General features: G+C 48.3%; 1 protein-coding gene across 5 annotated transcripts in view; it reads right to left on the bottom strand.

Annotated features, from left to right (window-relative positions):
* Positions 1-3,032: 3,032 nt before the first annotated feature.
* The window catches only part of GAL3ST3 (galactose-3-O-sulfotransferase 3), a 29,388-nt gene continuing 9,732 nt past the window's right edge, over positions 3,033-22,688 (bottom strand). For 2 of the 5 annotated variants that reach the window (XM_082202802.1, XM_082202804.1), the window contains exons 2-3: positions 7,156-7,387; positions 3,033-6,104 (exon numbers count right to left, since the gene is read on the bottom strand). In XM_082202802.1, the coding sequence (XP_082058928.1) occupies positions 4,949-6,104; positions 7,156-7,241 (1,242 nt within the window). In that variant the 5' untranslated portion in view covers positions 7,242-7,387 and the 3' untranslated portion in view covers positions 3,033-4,948. Of the gene's footprint in view, positions 6,105-7,155; positions 7,388-9,714; positions 10,631-10,650; positions 10,806-15,008; positions 15,279-22,688 lie in introns of those variants that run through there. The other 3 variants (XM_082202805.1, XM_082202806.1, XM_082202803.1) reach the window with 3 other exon arrangements.

The raw sequence follows: 22,688 nt of genomic DNA, 5'->3' as shown, positions 1-22,688 counted from the left end.
AAAATGCCCCCTATTTTGGGGGGACTCAGATTTAAGAAAATGGGGGGAGATGGCCCAGAGTATAAGACGCCCCCTAATCTTTGACATTATTTTTTAGGGGAAAAGCCTAGTTTTATACGGTATGTATAAATACGGTATGTATTCACGCCACACCACTTTCTGAGCAGAATCAGATTCCAGGGGTTCCAGGCACTTCCCCAGGCTTCGCGTTTCCTTTTGGAAATGAGGCGCAGCAGACTGTGGAGTCTTTATGATATATGATTTATTTACATGTATATACAACCTCAGCCTACGATGGAGGGGCTCACAGTACAAACACCCCCAAAGGGTCTTGTTTCTCCCAGAGCTTCAGCCTTGGATTAAAATAGACATCAGACATTGCTCTCCAGCTTGCTCCTAGGTCACACATCACGGCAAACTCTCAACTTTCAACTCAGGATTTGCCCTTCTAACTATCTCTCATTTGTTGTCTCGCACAGAGCCCAATTTCTTTGTTCTCTTAATGGTCCATCTCTCAAGTGATCATCTTAATACAGGAAACTAGCCTGGCTTATATTTTAACACTTGCTGGATCCAGGGTTTAGAAGGACCTCGGATACAGCTTACCCCCCCCTCCCAACTTGTAACAATACATTTGGAGTGGTGTTTTAAATTCTATGTATTCTTAATTGTATAACACACAAATGCTTAAGCTGCTTTCTGCATATGCAATTGTTCTGTGTATGTTTTTATAGTATGGGGAATCCTTTTGGGTTGCTTCAAGGGAAGAGGTTCATAAAGAAAATAGGTTAATAATGTAGCTTTAGCACACAGTCTGGCAAGCAGAGAGAACTGAAAACTGAAAGAACAAAAATAGGAACAAAGGAAGCCGCCTTACACAGTCAGACAAGAAGTCCTACCTGGAGACCCTGGGGATTGAACCTGCGACCTTCGGCATGCAAAACAGAGGCTCTGCCAACTGAGCTCCCGCCCTGCTGGATCACAGTTGTTTCTTAACACAAATAAAAAAGCTGAAAGATGCTTTAAGTGCTCCATCCCCAACACTGCAAGCTGTAGAAACAAGCTTCTCTAGATTGTAGCAATAAAGGTCACTTCAGCCTAGTCTCTGTTTAGAAGTCCTTCCAGTAGCACCTTAAAGACCAACTAAGTTAGTTCTTGGTACTAACTTAGTTGGTCTTTAAGGTGCTACTGGAAGGAATTCTTTTATTTTGACCATGGCAGACCAACACGGCTATCTATCTGTAATCTGTTTAGAAGGGCTTTCTGCATCAAATCTCCATTCTGTAGACTGCTAACTATGCTCTTTGCAAATTAGCCTACAGCTCTTCGTAAACTAAGAAAAGGCACAATGGAAGTGGTATGCAGTTGGGTGCTGGTTAAAAAAAATTAGCTTGCACTAGTAGCTCATCCTGGGCCAGACAAAGTAATGTGCCATCAGCCATTTATTGGGGATGGGAAGCAAATTGATCATGGCTTGGTTGAAACAGGGCAGAGAGAAGGGGAGGGACTCAACTGACCTCTGCAGGCTATTTGAAGGGCAGATCCTACCTTTTCCTCTCGCTCTCGGTTTGTGGGGTACGATCCAGTTTGGCATTGAGAGCCTCAGGCCCACAAGTTTCTTGTGACCAGTTTCTCATCCCGATGGGGGAATCTTTTGCAGATTGTTAAACTGATAATAATGTGCTCTCCTCCCCTGTGCTTCTTCACCCATCTCACTTCCCCACACAAGGTTTCTAACTTGGCCAATCTGCAAGGATGATCTCTGGAGGATTAGCAAATAAATCTTCTTGTTAAGAAGCTGCAGCCTCTCGCCAGCCAAGTCACTGCTGAGTTTCTCTCTTTCTCTCACCCCTGGCAAGGTCCAGCTAAAAGCCAGAAAGAGAGAGACCTGTTTGTGTTCTTGCACATAGTCTACGTGGAGATTAAAATATGGAAGCTTCCAGGCTACCTGTCTATTGAACACTCATCCTGATTTGTTTGCAGATATATTCGACAACATTCCCTATTTAATGTGCATTCGTTCTGATGTGCTAGTGGGATGTTGCATCAAAACAAGTCTTCTCCCACACTTTCCAGTCTCTTTCCTTGTTGCAAGAAGTTTGACCTCTCCGGGAAGCAGGTTTGTTGCAGAAGACCTCCCAATCATCTATAATTGTACAGCCTGAATTTACATGTATGCAATTGGATCCCACCCAAAAAAGAACACCTAATGTCTGATCTTTATTGAGCATTTATTCTGGTTTGTTTGCAAGGTGGTTATCTTGATTTGCTAGTGAGGAGTTTATACGCCTTCCTATTAAAATAATTTGCTCCGCCTACACTTCTCAGTCCATTTCCTCATTACTTTCCTAAACGCAAAAATGCCTGTTTTTAAAAAGTGGGTTTATTGTGCCACAGCAACAGAGTCCCTTAATAACACTTTAATTGCAGAAAATACTGACAGTCTAGGGGGGAAACAGAAGCTACCAAATCATGTTGATGAGATGGCCCTCAAATGTGTTCTCAAGCTATCCCAGGGAAATCAAGGTCACTTCAAGATGACCTGTTCGTTGAGCATTCATTCTGATTTGATTCTTGGGGAGCTTATACAACATGGTGCCAAGCAAGTGTTAAGTTAGCCCACTCTTTCCAGAGCATTTCCCCCCATTTCTTCCCTTATTGCAAAGAGCCCCAAATCTACCTTTAACTGCACCACCCGAATGTGCTGCAACGTGGCTGAATCTGACCTGACAATAGTGATGATTTAGAAGTGCTCTTGGTCTCAAGCTGCTGTAGGGAAATGGGAGAGTGGAAGCTGGAAGGACTTTGTGACCAATCCGACAGACACTTTCTTTTAAAAGTACTGCACAGGAATATCCATCCCGGAGAGCAGTTGTTCAACCAACTCCATCTGGGTTAGTAAAGACCCCTTTTGCTCTTTCTGCAAGCTGTATGGAGGTTATCTTGTAGTTTTTAATCTTGTGAACTACCCTGAGAACTTCAGAGCGGTAGTTCTGAAGAAGAATACACACACACTGAAGAAGTACACACACACACACACACACACACACACACACACACACACACCTCTCCTTCCGACAGCTCTCTGCAGAGAAAGGGCCTCCTGCAAATACCATCTCATCAAGAGCTCCATTGCACATGGTGTTGGAGTCGAGCCTTTAAGGTGGTGGCTCCCTCCCATGAATAGGCAGGCAGGCACCCTCTCTACTGACATTCTGGTGCCTGTTAAAGAACTTCCTATTTCAACAAGCCTTCTAACGTGGATTTTTTTTATCCTAATCAACATCCATGTTGGCTGTGAAATCATTTCATGCAGAGTTTATTGTGCATGTTTTTACCGCAAAATTGCTCAGAGATGCTTCATAGGAAGTGAGTCATGAATGAGATAAATAAATCTATGGGGATGCCTGCTGACACAGTTGCCAACACCTCCTGTGTGAAATCCACACAGAGGGAGGTAGAATTGTAGAGGCCCATCAAGTCCAACCCCCTGCAATGCAGGAATCTTTTGCCCAACATGGGGCTTGAACTCATGACCCTGAGATGAAGAGTCCCGTGCTCTACCAACTGAGCTATCCAGCATCCTAAGGAGGCATCAATTTCCCTTTTGATATATGCTCATCACATGCAGCTTGTTTCCGTTCTACTGTTCACCTCCTGACGAAAACCATGTTATTTGTTGTACTTGCTGTGTGAAAATTAATGAAACACATTTTTTTAAAAACCCTCAGTTATTTACCTTGCTGTCCTCTGTGGCAGAATTTTACATAATTATGATGTTATTTCACCCCATTCATTTCAAAGGAAATGCAATGCAATTTTGGGGCAGGGGGAAGGTATTGGTCACATATCATTTGTAAACTGAAAGCAGCAACAACCAATACCAATCATATTCATTGCATTGATTTCCATTCCAGACTTGGGAACGATGAAGCAGGCATTATTAATTTCAACTCCTCTATCCCTGGGAATTCTCTGATATCCCCTACGTGAGGAACCCACCCACTCTATTAAAAAAATACAGTATCTCTAAACACACACACTTAATTCGAACAGCAAAAACAGGTGTTGTTTGTTTGTTTGTTTTATTGGCCTCCAGCTCCTCCTTCAAGAAAAACACAGCGAGATCTTCTGTATTACAATGTCACAAGGTCTAGGACATTAAAAAAAAACAAAAAACAAACAAACAAGTTTCTGGAGATGAATCCTGGCAAGTCCCATGAAGGGGGTGGGGTGTAGAGAGAGACTGATAAAGGTATAAAATTAAGTTTGGGCAGGGGAGGGAGAAGATGTCAGGTTGGAGCTCCACGTGGATGGATGTGAAAGTGGGGTGCAGGCATGCAGTATGGATTTGGGGGAGCAGAACCGGAAGTGGTCGAATTCAGCACTCGGATGTACATAGTGGGGAGGACGAAGAAAATGGTTGTCAGAAGCGGGGAGGGAGACCACCCTCACTGCTTTCTAACAGCAAGGGATGGGGCCTGGATGTGCTCAGCTTCCCCCGAGGTCCAGTTGTAGCATTTCCTCTGGAGCAAGGGAGAAATGAGGCCAGAACGGAACACCCAGTTGGGTTTAAGAAACAAAAATCGGGCTGGTTGCCGAGCGACGGGAATCCACTTGGCTCGCACACACGGCCTCAGGGCGCCTGGAGGAAAGTCCCGCTCACCCAGATCCCAAGGCCCTGAGTTTTAATAGGACTAAGCACAGCCCTAAGTCCCAGAAAAGAGAAACTGAGGGGGAGTCATTGCCAAATCGGACTAGCCATCACCAGCCCCCCTCCACCCTGGTTCTGAAGAAGGCTGAGGCCTAGGCCTAATCTAGTATTGCAAGGGCCCATCACAGGACGCTGAGGTGTTGCCAGGGCGACGGTGGGAAGCTTCTCTCCGGGGCTCTTGCCAACCGGGCCTCCGCCTCCTGGGCCTTTCCAGCTGCTGTGGTGGGGGGGAGCTCATGCCGCCTTGGGGACAGGGTGCCGGGGAGGCCGCAGGAGCCCCCGAGGCGGCAGCGGCCGATGGAGTGCCGCCCTCCTCCGGTTCCTCAGGCTCTGCTTCCTCAGCAGGTAGCGGGAGTACTGCACCTCGGGCATGGCCAGCTTGAGGCACTGTTCGTCCAAGGGGGCGCCCGAGCCCGGCAGGTCGTAGCCCACGATGCCCACCTTGGCGCTGGGCTGCCAGGGCCGCAGCTCCTTGTTCTTGATCTGCATGGCCGGGCGCAGCTGGGGCTGGCCCCCGAAGCAGCGGCGCGCCAGGTGTTCGCAGGCCCGGCGGAGGGCGCGCACCTCCTTCTGGACACAGTCCTGGCCCATGCGCCTCAGCTTCCGCCAGAAGGTGGCGTTGAAGTGGTCGTAGAGGCGGGCGTCGAGGGCGTTCCAGGCGTGGACCTGGGCCGCCACGCGGGCCGAGGTGATGTTCAGCTTGGACTCGGGGCTGCGCATGTTCAGCTTGACGTAGAGGATGTCCTCCAGGTCCCAGGCCAGAAGGCGGCGCAGGAGGACCAGGGACTCGTCAAAGTACTCAGCCAGCATCACCAGCGAGAAGATGCCCTCCACTTGGCGGATGAACTCCGGCAAGTAGGTGGGGTCTTCAGGGCTGTGCTCGGGGTCTCCTCCCAGGTCGTACACCAGCGTGTTGTGCGCGTACATGGCGTATTTCTCGTGGGGGCGGTAGTAGCGGTGAGGGTCGTCAAGGAAGGCCTCCATGGAGCCGTTGGGCACCCTCTTGTAGGCTGGGCAGTACTGGTTGTAGTAGCTGAAGAGAGACTCGAACATGGCCACCGGCTCGCGCAGGATGGTGACGTAGATGGTGTCGTTGGGCATGAGACGGTGCAGCTCCTCGCGGTTGAAGCGCAGGTGGCTGGCGATGAGCCGTGGCGGCAGGGTGTAAGGGTGCACGAAGCGGGCTGAGAAGTTGCGCGGGTAGCAGAACTGGTGGTCGCAGGTGTGGTGAGGCAGCGCCACCGTCAGGTTGTGGCGCTCGGCAAAGCGGAAGAGCAGGTTCTGCACGGTGGTGCTGGCCGTCTTGTGGGTCTTCAGGAAGGCCACGGCAGTGTGCTTGGGGCGGGGGGGCGACGGGGGCACGCAGCTGAAGGGCGCCGACTTTGGGAACCTGGGTGGCGGGGTGCAGAAGCAAGGGGTCCGGTTAGCGGCAGGGGGGTCGAGAGAAATGACAACAAGCCCAGAGATGCTTCCTAGTCTCACCCCCAAGCCCTCACGGACCCTCCACCCTCTTCCCCCACTTATTTTGAGCCCTCCCTTCATTTTAATTCCGCTCCACCACTTTTTTAAAGCTCTGCTCCTTTCTCCTGTCCATTATCCAACCCAAATCTCATCTGCAGGGCCGGCCCAATTATGAGGCGTGGTGAAGCAGGTGCCTCAGGTGGCAGGTTGGGGACAGCTGGGTGGAGTGGCGGATTCTCATCCTGAGGAGCATGCCATTTTCCACCTCCTGTGCTTGTCTGCCCATCTCCTAGACTGCCACCCCAACCTCCCCGAGCTGCCTCCAAATTTTCTCATTCGCCTCAACCGGTAAGACATCATAGGCCATCTTAAAAGTGCCCGCTGCCCATTCCCACACCCACCCACCACTCCCTTCTTTTCTTTCTCGTTAGTATTAGTCTGGAATGGTGCCAGGGGTCAGCATCACTGGGCACCTGCAAATGCCGATGCCCTAATAGGGGCCCCATTCCCAATCTCTTGGGCCTCTTCCTCCTTGCTGTTGGTGCGAGTGAGAGGTAAGAGAAGAGGAGAAGAAAACTCTCCATACTTTGCCCTCATTCTCTGGGAGGAGGTCTGGATTGGACCCAGAGGGAGAGGTATGCAATTGGGCAGTGGTGGTGGCGGCAGCAGCAGCAGCAAGGAGGTGGTGCACTCAGAATCCCAGATGTTGCTGGACTACAACTCCCATCATCCATAGCTAGCAAGACCAGTGGTCAGGGATGATGGGAACTGTAGTCCAAAAACAGCTAGAGATCCAAGTTTGGGAAGCACAGGCTTAGCCAATGGACAGGGATGATGGGAGTTGTAGCCCAGCAATATCTGAAGAGCAGTGGCCTAGGGCATGCCCAGGGAGGACAGGGGGAAGAGCGTGTTGCCCAAAGGCTGCCCCCAAACCTAGAACTGGCGCCAGCCCCCGCCTTTTCAAAGTCTCCCACGCCTACCAGCCGAGGTGGGCACTTTGGTGCAGGAGCAAAGTGCCTGTGCTGAACGCCAGGAGGAGGAGGATGGCTTTCTTGCGCGACATCATCTCAAGGTTGGAGTGCAGCGGTGCAAAGGGCACAGGCTATGCTGGGGGCCCTTATCCAGGCACAGCGCAGGGGCAAGTCCACCCCGGCATGGAGGCTCAGGGCAGGTAGCAGGCAGCGGCCTCCGGCCTTGCGCAGAAGGGGATACCTGCAAGGGGAAGCACAGCAGTCAGCAACAAGTCCTCTCTCTCTGTGTATAAAGGAGTCGTGGCAGATCCAACTCAAACAGAGGCACTAAGGTTTCACAGGGGAACTGCTATATGAGGGACAAGAGGTTGTAGGCATTGTAGCCAATGCTAATCCCTTTTAGAGCAGATCCACTGATGGGAAGAAGAAGAAGAAGAAGAAGAAGAAGAGATGGCTAGACTAACTGAGAATTAAAGAACAGAATGAATAAAAGTTTCTTGAAGAATGGAAATGTTTTGTGTAATATTTGAATATTTGAAAAAGTATTACGGTTATGTTAAAGCGTATGCAGGATTGGAAGTATAGCATCAGATGAGAAATAATAATAATAATAATAATAATAATAATAATAATAATAATAATAAAAATAAAATTTATTTATATCCCGCCCTCCCCAGCCGAAGCCGGGCTCAGGGCGGCTAACAACAATCAAATAATCAAATAATCATACAGACACACAATCTAAAAATATTTCATTATAAAATTAATTAAATCAAATTGATGGCAACCAATCAAGCAAAATTCTGTGCAGGTTGCCAGAGGAGGGAGTCAGGCTGCACCCTGACCAAAGGCCTGGCGGAACAACTCTGTCTTGCAGGCCCTGCGGAAAGATGTCAGGTCCCGCAGGGCCCTAGTCTCTTGTGACAGAGCATTCCACCAGATTGGAGCCGCAGCCGAGAAGGCCCTGGCTCTAGTTGAGGCCAGCCTAACCTCTCTGAGGCCTGGGACCTTGAGGATGTTATTACTTGCAGACCGTAGGTTTCTCTGTGGGGCATACCAGGAGAGGCGGTCCCGTAGGTACGAGGGTCCTGGCCATATAGGGCTTTAAAGGTTAAAACCAGCACCTTAAACCTGATCCTGTACTCCACCGGGAGCCAGTGCAGCTGGTATAGTACCGGATGAATGTGATCTCGCAGCGAAGACCCCATAAGGAGTCTCGCCGCAGCATTCTGCACCCGCTGGAGTTTCTGGGTCAGTCTCAAGGGCAGCCCCACGTAGAGCGAGTTACAATAATCCAGTCTTGAGGTGACCGTCGCATGGATCACAGTGGCTAGGTCAGGGCGAGAGAGATAAGGGGCCAACTGCTTAGCTTGGCGGAGATGAAAAAATGCCGCCTTTGTTATAGCTGTAATCTGCGCCTCCATAGAGAGGGAGGTATCGAAGATTACACCCAAACTCTTAACGGACGGTGCTGGCACTAATTGCACCCGCACAAGAGATGCGAGTTGCCCCCTCGATCCCATATCGTCCCGCCCAGCCAGAGGACCTCTGTCTTCAAAGGATTTAACTTCAACCGGCTCCCACGTAACCATCCAGCCACAGCTTCCAGACATCTGGTCTTATCAACAGATAAGAGTTGGGTGTCATCAACATACTGATGGCAACCCAGCCCAAAACTCCGGACAAGCTGGGCGAGGGGGCGCATAAAGATGTTAAAAAGCATCGGGGAGAGAATCGCACCCTGAGGCACTGCACACACCAAGGAGTGGCGTGATGACAATTCCCCCCCAAGCGCCACCCTCTGTCCCCGACCAGAGAGAAACGAGCGCAGCCATTGAAGGACTGTGCCCTGGATCCCCACGTCGGCAAGGCGGTGGTCCAGGAGTTCGTGATCAACCATGTCAAAGGCTGCTGACAGATCTAGAAGAATCAGCAGCCCCGACCCGCCTCGATCCAGCTGCCTGCGGAGATCATCTGTTAGGGCGACCAGAGCCGTCTCGGTCCCATGACCAGCGCGGAAGCCGGACTGGAATGGATCCAAATGCAGTTTAATCATTTATAACTAATGTATATAATGGGTAAAATATAAGTAATGTAAGGTAAAAATAAGCACCATGGAAGGGTGGATGGGAAGTCAACTGATATGAGAGATTTGTTCTGGTGGTTGTTTAAAATTTGTAAAAATTGAAAAGTTCATTAAAAACTTACAGCGATAATACTAATACTAATAACAGCAACAGCAATAACAACAATAAAACATTATTATTATTATTATTATTATTATTATTATTATTATTATTATTATTCTGCACATATGACTGCTGGGAGGCTTCCAGCAAAATTTAAAAACACCAGAAAACATCAAACATTCAAAACTTCCCTATACAGAGCTGCCTTCAGATCTCTTTGAAGTTCAGAAGGATGACGAATGTAGGTTTATTCATTTCAATGGGTCTCCTCTGAGTAGAATTTCATGGGAAACACTGGGAGTCATGTGTCTACAGAGTGTGGGGGCCAGGCTCACCCACTGAGAACAAACATGGTAAATAAAATAAATGCTTCACCCACCCATAAATATCAGACGCTCCAAGTGTCCCTATTTTCCAGGGACAGTCCCACTGGATTTACAGCTGCTGTCCCAGTTTCTGATTTGATCCTGGAATGTCCCGCTTTTCCTTAGGACGTCCCTATTTTCATCAGAGAAATGTTGGAGGGGATGGAATTATCCGACCCCCAAGCCACAGAGATAAGTAAATATGCAGCCTTTAGAAGACACCTGAAGGCAACCCTGCATAGGGAATTCTTTTTAATGTTTAATGTTTCATTATGTTTTTATATACGTTGGAAGCCACCCAGAGTGGCTGGGGCAACAAAGTCAGATGGGTGAGGTATAAAATAATTAACAAACAAACAAATAATGGAACAGGACACCCCTGTTTTCACTGGAGAAATGTTGGAGCGTATGAAATATGTACTCTGGCATCCAATACAACATTTGATTCTGAACATTATGCGGTAGCTGAAGATCTACAAATGAAGTAAAAAAATAAAATGCCACGAAACACTCTTCCCGCTCCAAGTCCTGCCTTCTCTTCTCAAAAGCCTAATTTTGCCTCTCGTCCTCATTTTCCCCCAATCCAAACTGTGCTCCCCCTTACGGAGTTATTCCTCTTCCCCAGCCTCCAGAACTATATTCCTCCCCACTTTTCACATGTCCCCTCTGCACTAAAGGGGGGGGGGGGAATTAAGCTCCTGAGCAAACCCTTAAAAACAAACAAAGCAACAATCTCAGAGATGGTTATCTGAAGATGCCCTGAGTGCCCCTTCTCTCCCCCTCCCCAATAATATCATAAATAGAGGACAAGGGTTTCAAGGTCAGAGAACATGGCATACAGGCAGAGTTGAGCCCCCAAACCTCTTTATTGAGAAATAACCTGCTAGCACAATCCTAACAGGGGAGGGGGCAGAGAGAGGAACTTGCCACCAGCTGATCCTTCGACTTACCTGCGTTCAGCAGCTCCAAAAGAGATGTTCATACAAAGCAAACCCCTTTCCCTTCCCACCCAAAGCAAAGCAGCTGTCCTCTCAATTTCACTTTATTTCCTGCTCCCGGGCCCGGTTCCCGGCCCCCTGAGCTATCCCTTACCCTCTCTCTCACATACACATACTGTCCACAGCTGAATGAAGGAGCATCCAGCAATCTCACTCCCACCAGCACGGAGGAAACCAGAGAAAGCCACCAAGTTCACCTTTCTTCGCACAACAGGAGATTAAGTGTCCCAGGTCTGGGATCGTTCCTCTCCCCTCCCCACCCGCCTCGCCGCTCTTTTCTGGACGGACTCCAGCAGCTCCTTGCCATGTCCTGTGGAAAGAGGGCAACACAACTGCTCCTGGGACCTGGGCCTGGAATCGCCAAGCACAGCAAACAGAAGCAGCTCCCATGCCACCCTCTGGCTTTCAAACATTGGCAGAGAAGCCACCTCGCAGCTGAATAAAGGCTAGAGTCCTTCAGGTATTTCAGACCACAATGGCTGATGTAGTCCAAAACAGCTGTAGGGCTTCAGGTTACCAAAGGCTGGCATGTAGCATGAAGGAATTGTTTATTTACTTATCTATTAGACTTATCTGTATTCCTGCACTGCAGGGGGTTAGGCTAGATGACTTTTGAAGGTCCCTTCCATCCTATGAGTCTGATTTGTTAGCCACTTGTTACCCAAAGGTCTTTGAGCTCCTTACATGTTTAAAACCATAAGCCTTCAGTACATTACGCCACTGAAATAATGCATACCAGCACCTAGAGAGGCTCAGTATGAAGGCAGATCTTGAGGGCTTCCAGTGCTCCCGATCATGCGCAGAGTGAGGTCCCTTCGGCACAGAATAGCCACAAACTGCCTCCCTCTCCAGCACACATTTGGAAGGAGAGCCACTACAGCAGGTGGCAAGTCGTTCTACAAAGGCTCAAGCCTCATTTTCAAAATGCACACAGCTCTCAGTGTCCCCCCTCGCTGGCTCAACATGGAATTGAACTTTGTAGTCTGTTCTGTTGACATAGGCAAAATCTTAAGACTTCTTTTAGGAAGGAAGGAAGGAAGGAAGGAAGGAAGGAAGGAAGGAAGGAAGGAAGGAAGGAAAGGGACATAATTCTAGCCCTCGTGAAAGTTTGCAATGTTCTCTCTGCCATCATTTAGAAGGCAGAGAATTTAGAAATAAAATACGTATTAGATTTATACTTATTTCCTACAAGAAATGGGAGGTGTTTTGCTGAGATTCTTCATTAGTAACTTTAAGCATGTGCAAACTGCTTTTTGTTGTTGCTGGGTGGTTGCAGAAAAGGGTGCCAGTGGTAAACTTATCTGCAGGGGCTAGAAATAATTTTTTGCAGCAGGGTTTGCCCAGGAGAAATAATATGGACATTTCTGCAGTAATGCTGGACCTGGTGAAGAACACCTGCCCTGCATGCAGAAGGCCCCAAGGTCGCTTGGATAGCTCAGCTAGTACAGCATGAGACTCTTAATCTCAGGGTTGTTGGTTCAAGCCCCACCTTGGGCAAAAGATTCATGCATTGCAGGGGGTTGGACTAGATGACCCTCGTGGTCCCTTCCAACTCTACAATTCTATGATTCTATTCCAGTGGCATCTCCAGGTGTGGGCTTGGAAAGACCCCTGTCTGAAACATGGAGAGCTGCTGCCAGTCAGTGTAGGCAGTACTGAGCTAGATAGGGGGGAAATAGGTCTGGTTCAGTATAAGGCAGCTTCTGCTGTAAATGCTGTGTGGTTGTGTCCGTCCTTATTGACTTTCAGGAGGAACTTAAAAGCATTCCTGTTCACTCAGGCGTTTGATGGTTGAAAGGTACTGTTCCTGGCAACTCTGAAGTCACTGGCTGAGATAATGGGGGTTGTTTGAAACTGTTTTTAGAATGTTTTTTTAATGATGCTCTTTTAATTATGTGTTTGCTGCCCTGGACTCCTTTGGAAGGGAGATTTAAACAGAAATGAGAAAAAGATGACGACAACGACAAGCTGCATGGCTTGTTTAAAATCACGATGAACTCGCTGACATCCAGTGAGGCTGAATGACAATTCAGGATAGACAAAAGGAAGTCCTCCTTCACAGAGCATGTAGTTAAACTACAGAATTGGCTCTCATAAGACGGAGAGACAGATGACTTGGAAAGAGAATTAGGCTCACTCATGGAGAATAAGGCTATCTGTGGCTACTAGTCATGAGGGCTATATACAACTTTTCCAGGATCAAGGGCAATGGAAGCTATTCATTACCAAAGGACACAATGGCTAAAAAATTTACCGGGGTCAAAAGCTACCAAAAAGAACTGCTTTGTGTAATCACTCCAAATGATAATGGCCATCCCATTTTTAGAATTGCGTCTCACATACTCTAATAATAATAATAATAATAATAATAATAATTATACCCCAGCCACTCTAGCTAAAGGTGTTGGTTTCATGACACAATGAAAATGAAATCCAGTTCAAAGGAGAAATTACTGCAGGAGGAAGACCTGACCCAAGAGAAGGAACTGCAAGAGCACGAGATACCCCAAGCTCAAATGAAAATTGTAGAGATAAGTGCACGAGGGGGGCAGGCATGGGGCAACTCACAGGCTGGCAGGCTGCTATTAACAAGACAGCTATGGCCAGGCCTGGATAGCTTAACCAGAGTTGTCCATGCATTGGTAACCTCAAGGCTGGACTACTGCAATGTGCTCTGTGTGAGGCGGCCCTTGAGGTTGATCCAGAGACTGCAGCTACTGCAGAATGAGACAGCTGGGTTAATTGTTGGAGAAACTACTGCCAGGATATAGTACCTCATCTGCACTGGCTGACAATCGGCTGCTGGGCTAAATTAAAAGTTCTGGTACTAATCCAGGCTTCCTCAAACTCGGCCCTCCAAATGTTTTGAGACTACAATTCCCATCATCCCTGACCACTGGTCCTGCTAGCTAGGAATCATGGGAGTTGTAGTCCAAAAACATCTGGAGGGGCGAGGTTGAGGAAGCCTGCACTAACCTGCAAGGCCCTCGACAGCTCAGGACCAGGTCACGGGAGAGACCGCCTTAATCCTTATATGCCTAGTAGGTCACTGCAGTCTGCAGAAGAGTTTCTCATTGAAGCTCTAAAATACCAGAAGTCTGGAGCAGGGCTTTCACCGTGGCTGCCCCTGTTCTGTGGAACAACATTTCCGTCGAGGTATGACAGGTGCCTGCCTCCTGTCCTTTCTGGAAGCAACTGAAGACATTTTAGTTTCAACAAGCATTTCTAGCTGGATGAAAGGGTGTTCTCAAACCTATTTCCAGTTTCATTTTTGTACTGTTTTTTAAAACCATTGTAGCTGGTTTTTGTGGTGTGTTTGCAAATCATCTTCATATATTAATGAAATAAGTACGACAAAACCAATAAATTTAAGCAGTAACAATTAACGATGAAAAGTTTATAATGGGCCTTGCTGGAAAACTATTTCTGGCAAAGAGAGCGCGAGGAGGAGGATTTAAAAGGTACTGGTGGGCAGAACGCCCAGCATGAGGAAAGGTTTGCCACAACTGTTTAAAAAAGAGAATCCATTTTGTACAAGCAGGCACTGTGGAGAATTAAAGTCTGAAAAAAGTAAATGAGATACTGGAGAGAGGCAGCAAAAGTCAGTGTTTCTGGCATCCGTTGCAAGGGCAGACCAGGGACAAAAAAAGAAGTCAATGTGGGTATAAAAATAGGCATAAGAAAATTATTCCGTTGAAGTTAGACGTAGGAGCCGAAGTCAATGGCAAACCAGCACAAATGAACCATAAAATGTTGGTGGGTGGGTGACAGTGTGTTTTCAGTGTTTTATAGTGTCCCTTACACTGTGTTCCTCAGGGCCAGCTCAAGACATTTTGCTGCCTGAGGCGAAGGACAAGATGGCTCCCTCCTCCAGGGCACATACAGGAGCCAACTGGAATGGCAGTGGAATCTTACTCCAACATCTTTCCCTGCACTTGAGGGCAGCAGGCTGGCAAAGAGGGCACAGGGCAGGCCATGGGGCACTGACAACTCTGGCTACTCCTCATACTCAGTGTCTGATGCCTGAGGCAGCTGCATCACCGTTGGACCAGCCCTGGTGTTCCTGCCAACCCAAATGGGACATTCAGAGGACACCATCGTCCTTTCACAACCATTGCTCTGTGCCTTGCATTTGCCCATCTTTTCTGCTAATGTGGAAGGCTCAAAGATCCAGAACAGCAGTGCAAAAAACCCATCTTAGGTGTGGGCATTCCTTTGGGCTTTTACTCCCCAAGTTTAAATGTGTGTGGTTTTGACAACGCTGGAGGCTCTCCTCCAACCACACCTCTTCCCTTCTGGTTGCTCCTCACGCGAGGCCATTTCATTCTGGTCTTCCACCATTGTCGCTGGACCTGCTTTTACCCTCAGTTCTTCTCTGCTGCGTTTATTTCTGAAGAAGAGCTCGTTGCTCAGAACCTCCATTCAGGGAAAGTGGGAAAGTTCCCACTTGTCTTCTCCTGCCCCCCAAACACAGCATCAAAATACAGCAGGGTTCACACATTCCCCTAAGTCCAACTATGATGGGTTCAATGATTTGGCTTAGCATGTTTCCCTAACCCAGGCTCATGGGGGTGGGGGTGGTTTTATTTTCTGCTTCAGACAAACCATGAGCTGCAACCAAGGTTTGCTCTACGGCTGGAAAAGAGACTGAGAGGAGATACGACAGCCATCTTCCAATATCTCAAGGGCTGTCACATGGAAGATGGAGCAAGCTTGATTTCTCTTGTTCTGAGGGAAGGCCTTGAACCAATGGATTCAAGTTACAAGAAGGGAGAGTCTGACTAAACATCAGGAAGACCTTTCTGACAGTAAGAACTGTTTGACAGTGGAAATAACTCCCTTGGGAGGTGGTAGACTCTCCGTCCTTGGAGGATGGATTCCTGCATTGCAGGGGCTGGACTGGATGACCCCCGGGGTCCCTTCCAACTCTAGAGTTCTATGATTCTACAATCTTTTCATTTCAAGCAGCTTTCAGTTCATGTGCACTGCATTCTGGATTGCTTTTAAAGTGCTGCTTTTTCAAAGCATTTTCTAGTTTAGAGCTCCAGAAGGACTGTGATTTACTAGGGAAGGGTACCCCCCAAAACAAGGCTGTCTATAATAAATAAAAAGGGGTGGTTTCTCCATGGGTCTCAGAGATTGCAACAGGCTACACATGAAACTGCTGAGAGCTCAGAGGCTGGCAGGGGCAGACCCATGGCTGCAAAGAGAAAATTTAGATCACACCCATCACCTTGAACTCGGAACCCAGAAAGCAGGATAGCTAACAAGGGCAGACTCCTCTGAGAGGTCTTACTCCTGCAGGGCAGACGGCCTATTTCAACCGCCACCAATGCCTCCATGAGAGAGGCTGATCGAAAGGTGGGTGAACCGAATTGACTTCCTTTCTCAATCAAAGTTGTCAGCAGAGAGAGAGAGAGAGAGAGAGAGAGAGAGAGGAGGCTCCTCCTGTTGTTTTCCACCCTAACCAACTTCCATTTCCACCGTCTGAAAATCCAGAACTAAGGACTGAATGGAAAACTTAATTAAAAATGTGGAACCTGCCCCCATCTCCTCGAACCCACTACCCACTCACCCTTTCAGAGCCGAGAGTTGCAGCACCTGGCTCCCAGTGCACCAGCCACTAAACCTCTCTGCCCTTCACTGGAATCTAGGCCACAGACTTCACCCGATCGATGAGCACGAGCCTCAGGGGTGAGGTGGAAACTTGACAGCTCCCTGTCCCTCGATAAATCCATGCGCAGCTAGAGAGAGCGCCGGAGGGCCAGGGAGGGGGAGTTGGGCGATCAGAGCAGGGGCACGCAAAAGCTAGCTTGCAAAATGCACCCACAGCCCTTTCCTCTCTGAGCCAACCTTTCCTCCTCTCCTCATCCCAATTCTAAGGGCTATCCCAGACTGGTGGGTTTCTTGCAGGCATTTCCCACAATGTGTTGCTGGTGGAATAATAGCAATGAGAAACCTAGACAGCATCTTAAAAAGCAGAGACATCACCTTGCCAACAAAGGTCCGTATAGTTAAAGCTATGGTTTTCCCAGTAGTGATGTATGGAAGTGAGAGCTGGACCATAAAGAAGGCTGATCGCCGAAGAATTGATGCTTTTGAATTATGGTGCTGGAGGAGACTCTTGAGAGTCCCATGGACTGCAAGAAGATCAAACCTCTCCATTCTGAAGGAAATCAGCCCTGAGTGCTCACTGGAAGGACAGATCGTGAAGCTGAGGCTCCAATACTTTGGCACCTCATGAGAAGAGAAGACTCCCTGGAAAAGACCCTGATGTTGGGAAAGATGGAGGGCACAAAGAGAAGGGGACAACAGAGGATGAGATGGTTGAACAGTGTTTTCGAAGCTACTAAAATGAGTTTGACCAAATTGCGGGAGGCAGTGGAAGACAGGAGTGCCTGGCGTGCTCTGGTCCATGGGGTCACGAAGAGTCGGACACAACTAAATGACTAAACAACAACAACAGTGGCGGATTTAGACCAGACTGTCCACACGGCGTTCAGCTTTGAGAGTCGTTTTGCAATGTAAGCCTATTGTCACTGTATTATTGCTGTCTGAAGGGCCTCTCTTGCACTACAACAGTGCAAAGCAGAACCAAAAAGTCAATTCTCCAGAATATTTGTGGTACGAAAAGCTGCAAATTTTTCAGCAGGAGATAATGAGATATGCACCAATCGCAAACGAAGCCACCCTGAACCTTTCACACAGATGCAAACAGTATCGAAAGGGGGGGGATTGCTTATAACCATCCCAATACCACCCTGAGCACAAACAGTTGTGTATGCACAATAATAAAGGGTTGTCTGGAGGGGGCTTAGAGTTCTGCCAATTTGCTATCCTGAATTTCCAGGAGAGAAACCTAGAAATTCAAACACAATCCTCAAGGGAAAAAGGCAGGATGGCAGGGAGGCAGCAGCAAAGATGAAAGCTGATTAATTTGCACGTCAGAATTAAGAGGCAGGAAAGGCCTTGTGGGGAGGGGGAGAGAAGAGAGACTGGACTGGAGAAAGAAATCTTTCAAATTCCTGAATGCCGGTTGCCACATTTCAGAGCACCCAGGCAGAAGGAGCTTAGAATTTTTGTTTTTCAAATCTTTGGATGCAGTCCCCAGGCACAGCTACTTGGGAGTTCATTCTCCATCAACCTCAGCCAGCCTCGTTTCTTTGAGGCCACTTATTATCCACAGTGGGTCCGAAAGACCTGCGAGGCCCGGGTTCAAATCCTGACTCTGTCAGGGGCTTTGTGCAAGTCACCCACCCTCTCTTAGCCTCAACTCCTGGAAAATGGGGAAGCGGTGTCCTTGTGAGTCCCAAATAAAGCAAGGGCTTTTAAAAAGCAGCTAGCAAGTTTGAAAAAAATCATTATTGCTAGTATTATTAATAGCCACCACTGCAACCATCCAGCTAGTCTGCCTTTTAGGCGGCAGCTGGACTTGCCCATTCAGGTGAAAACAAGGAGGACTGGCTACCTGCCTAGTCCCAAGAAGTATCCATTACCTGCCGTCCACCGGCTCCTCCGTGCCAGGTTACCTGGGCTCAGATTACTGCCAATGATTACACAGGACAAGGTTCCTGCAAAGGTGACCTGGTTTTAGAATGCGCTGCAAGAGCCCGTTCACAGTCACCGCCCCGGGCCTCTCAGAGAGGCTGGAGAAAGGTGACAGCAAATCGGGAGGGCCCAATGCCCACAGATCGCCTCTAACCACTGCATACCACTCCCCTTCTACACTGGAACATAAAGGCTACAGCAGGAGTGAGGAACCCTGATTATCGGCTTTGCTGATGGGCTGATGGGAGACGGAGTCCAGCCACGTTTGTAGAGCTACAGGTTCCCCCGCCCCCGAACTACAGGAATGCTTCTGAACCTCAGTTAATAGCTATTATTCCATTCCTCCCTTCCAGATAGTGGAGTCCGTCACCACCTGCCGGAGGTGGATTGCAAAACGAGACACATGTACCACCCCACTGCTTTAAGAAACTTGTCAGAACTCATTTTTCTCCCACGGTCTCAGAAAGACCCAGGTGTCCTGACCCCCAGGCCCATAGCCTTGCCAAAAACATACCGGACCCTCATTCTCCTCCCAAGGCCTTGTGGAACCCAAATATCTGACTTAGAAGAGCTACATGAAAGCTCCCACCATCTCCCCCTGTAGGGATCAGACATTTGCCTACAGGGAAATCTCTAACCGGTTTGCATATATCCTAACAGAAAGGGAATCGTTATGACAACTGCTATGCACATTACTCATTCAAAACCGAAGAATACTACTGAAAATTTAATAATAATAATTCCGCATTTTAAGTGACATGACCAAGCAACAAAATACACCCTTAAAAGACGTCCTTTTAATTGTGCATTTATGAGCATTTGTGCTCGTGATGGTATCAGGGCACTTTCACTGCGGTTTTGCACATGCCAAAGTTTGGGGTAGACATACTTGCTTGATTTCCAGTTGGTGCATGCATGTCCAAGTGCCTTCTGCTGAAATCCTGTAACATTTTATATTACAGTGATACTTCGGGTTACAGACGCTTCAGGTTACAGACTCCGCTAACCCAGAAATAGTACCTCGGGTTAAGAACTTTGCTTCGGGATGAGAACAGAAATCGCGCCACGGTGGCAGTGGGAGGCTCCATTAGCTAAAATGGTACCTCAGGTTAAGAACAGTTTCAGGTTAAGAACGGACCTCCAGAACGAATTAAGTTCTTAACCTGAGGTACCACTGTATACATGTTCCTGTTTATTTCTTTGTCCCTCTTTTTGCGCTATAGGGCAAGGGGGGGCCCCTCCAGGAGACAATGGTGTAATAGCCTTGAGTAAGCATCACAGAGGGACACGGGTGGCGCTGTGGTCTAAACCACTGAGCTTCTTGGGCTTGCCAATCAGAAGGTCGGCGGTTTGAATCCCTGCGACAGGGTGAGCTCCCATTGCTCAGTCCCTGCTCCTGCTAACCTAGCAGTTCGAAAGCACGTCAAAGTGCAAGTAGATAAATAGGTACCGCTCCGGCGGGAAGGTAAATGGTGTTTCCGTGGGCTGCTCTGGATTCGCCAGAAGCGGCTCAGTCATGGTAGCCACATGACCCGGAAAAACTATCTGCGGACAAACGTCAACTCCCTCGGCCAGTAAAGTGAGATGAGGGCCGCAACCCCAAAGTCGTTCGCGACTGGACTTAACTGTCAGGGGTCCTTTACTTTTTTAAGCATCACAGAACCACTAACGCGGTGGAATTGTGGGTGGGTGGTCCAGTTAGAAACCCACCAATGATGCACTATTCCAGGGGTCAGCAGACTTTTTCAGCAGGAGGCCGGTCCACTGTCCCTCAGACCTTGTGGGGGCCGGACTATATTTTTTTGGGGGGGGGGGAATGAATGAATTCCTATGCCCCACAAATAACCCGGAGATGCATTTTAAAAAGGACACATTCTACTCTTGTAAAAACACGCAGATTCCCGGACCATCTGCAGGCCAGATTTAGAAGGCGATTGGGCCAGATCCTGCTCCCAGGCCTTAGTTTGCCTACCCATGCACTATTACTTCATCAGTGATGTGTTTCAGATGACACCCTCCAAAGACGACAACCCCCAATCCGGAGGGCCCCAAAACACAATATCAAAATACAGCAGGGTTTGCACCCTAAGCCCAACTATGACCGGTTCGATGATTTGGCTAAGCAGGTTTCCCTAACCCAGGCTCATGGGGTGGTGGTTTTGTTTTCTGCTCCAGATGAGCCATGAGCTGCAACCAAGGTTTGCTGTACGCCTGGAAGGGAGGAGACCAAGAGGAGATATTATAGGGACCCCTGACCATTAGGTCCAGTCGTGACCGACTCTGGGGTTGCGGTGCTCATCTCGCTTTACTGGCGTACAGCTTCTGGGTCATGTGGACAGCATGACTAAGCGGCTTCTGGCGAACCAGAGCAGCGCACGGAAACACCGTTTACCTTCCTGCCAGAGCGGTACCTATTTATCTACTTGCACTTGATGTGCTTTCGAACTGCTAGGTTGGCAGGAGCAGGGACCAAGCAACAGGAGCTCACCCCGTCGCAGGGATTCGAACTGCTGACCTTCTGATCAACAAGTCCTAGGCTCTGAGGTTTGATATGATAGCCTTCTTCAAATATCTCAAGGGCTGTCACATGGAAGAGGGAGCAAGCTTGTTTCCTCCTGCTCCGGAGTGTAGGGCTTGAACCAATGGCTTCAAGTTACAAGAAAGGAGATTCTGAGTAAGAGCTGTTCAATATTCAATACTTCTTTCACTTGGCTGTGAATCCTGGAGGACTCGCTCCCTGCCGTGACGGAGCTACAGAAACGGAGGCTGCTGAAGAGGTCAGAGACCCAGCTCACTGAGTCTGGACTTCCACAGCCACCAGCTACCATGAACTACCACTGGCAGGACTGGCAACAACAGCAGCAGATATGTTCTATGCTTACGATAATGTTTTATTCTCTTGCTAATTATGCTGTTTTAAATGTGCATGTTATATTTGTTTTCTCTTCAAAGGTTTAAAGGCTCCCCCCCCTCCGTTAACTTTGCTGCGATAAATGTGCATTCTGTAGCTGACCTACATTGCAACGCCTTCTTTTGAAACCTTTAAGACAATATTCTAGCTTCCTGTTAATTATGTTGCTTTGAATGTTGACTTCATATTTGACTTTCTTCAGTCATGTTTCATTCTGGATTGTTTCACTTGATGTTTCAATGTCGGCTGTAAATTGCTTTGAGCTCTCCTTCCCCCCTTAAAAATATAAAATGTAGGGCAGGCAGAAATCCCACAGGTACAGCTTTGCCTGTCAGATCTTCTTCCTGCCAGCAAAATGCTGCAACCCGTCCAGTTGCTGTTGAAACAATGCTGACCCCTGCCAAGGAAACAGGACCCATCCTACGTGATTTTGAGTCTGTAGCATTGCAATTTTCCAAAACGAAGACAATCCTCCCTCCAAACCCCTGGGAACAAAAAGGATTTGGGACATCGACAGAGCACTGAGATTTTGCTTTACCCTTTCCTTCTTCTGCATGGGAACAAGAATGAATTATCTATCTTTAGAACCCGCTTTGCCCCCTTTGAACCGCTTCTCACAGGAAATGAATATATATATATATATATATATATATATATATATATATATATATGAATGATGCAACATTCTTATTGTTTCCAGCATGGGTGAGACATCATGCCCAACTGCTGGCCACAGGGAGGCATAATTGCCTTCATTCTATAGCGACTGTTTTTTGCTTACTTCATTCAAACAACATGCACGGATCCCTGCAAGCCACAATTAAGAGGGCGGCAATGAAGACCTGACCTTCTCATAGTGGGGAAAGGAAAGGTTTCAGAGCTCAGGGTGACTTGGGAGCCCTTTCTCCAGCAAGAAGGTGGAAAAGCACTTTTGGCATGGTCAGGGGCACTCCTTTAACCAGAACTTAGACTGAAGCACTGGGGGGGGGGGCGACAGATTCCAGAGCCACTCTCTGGGGCACATAATAATACTATCTCTTTAGGCTCATCCAGGCTTTGTATGGCTGTTGTGTTTGCTTCAGGGAACACCATAAAAAGTAGGATCCCAGAGGGCTGCAGTCAGGTACAGCTCTCCCCCCCCCCACAACACATGTGCCGTCCTGCACCCCTGCATGTTTGTGCTTCGTTCTCACTCCACCCCTCTCAATCTGTTCTCCCATAGCAAATGTCAGGCCAGCTGGGGCAATACCCAGCGGAAGATGTGAAATCTTGCTATGTTTTCCATCGGTGGCAAGGAAACCTCTGGCCTAGCTGAGTTGGGCTCCCCTCCACCTCAAATGCCACCTTAGAGCTCACTGAGGTCCATCCTTGTCCTGAGGGGAGGAGAGAACTGGCTTTCAGAAAGCCCCACCCCACCCATTGCAACTTTGCCATATTATGATAGGGGAAACCTGTGGCCACCCAGATGTTGCCACAGTACAACTCCCATCATCCCTGGTGTTATGTACTGAAGTTCTCACCCTGGGCCAGC

This window comes from Podarcis vaucheri (assembly GCF_965113315.1).
Source record: "Podarcis vaucheri genome assembly, chromosome: 16".
NCBI lineage: Eukaryota > Metazoa > Chordata > Lepidosauria > Squamata > Lacertidae > Podarcis > Podarcis vaucheri.
The sequence above is the reverse complement of the archived record's forward strand: the minus strand, read 5'-3'. Positions and strand labels throughout refer to the sequence as shown.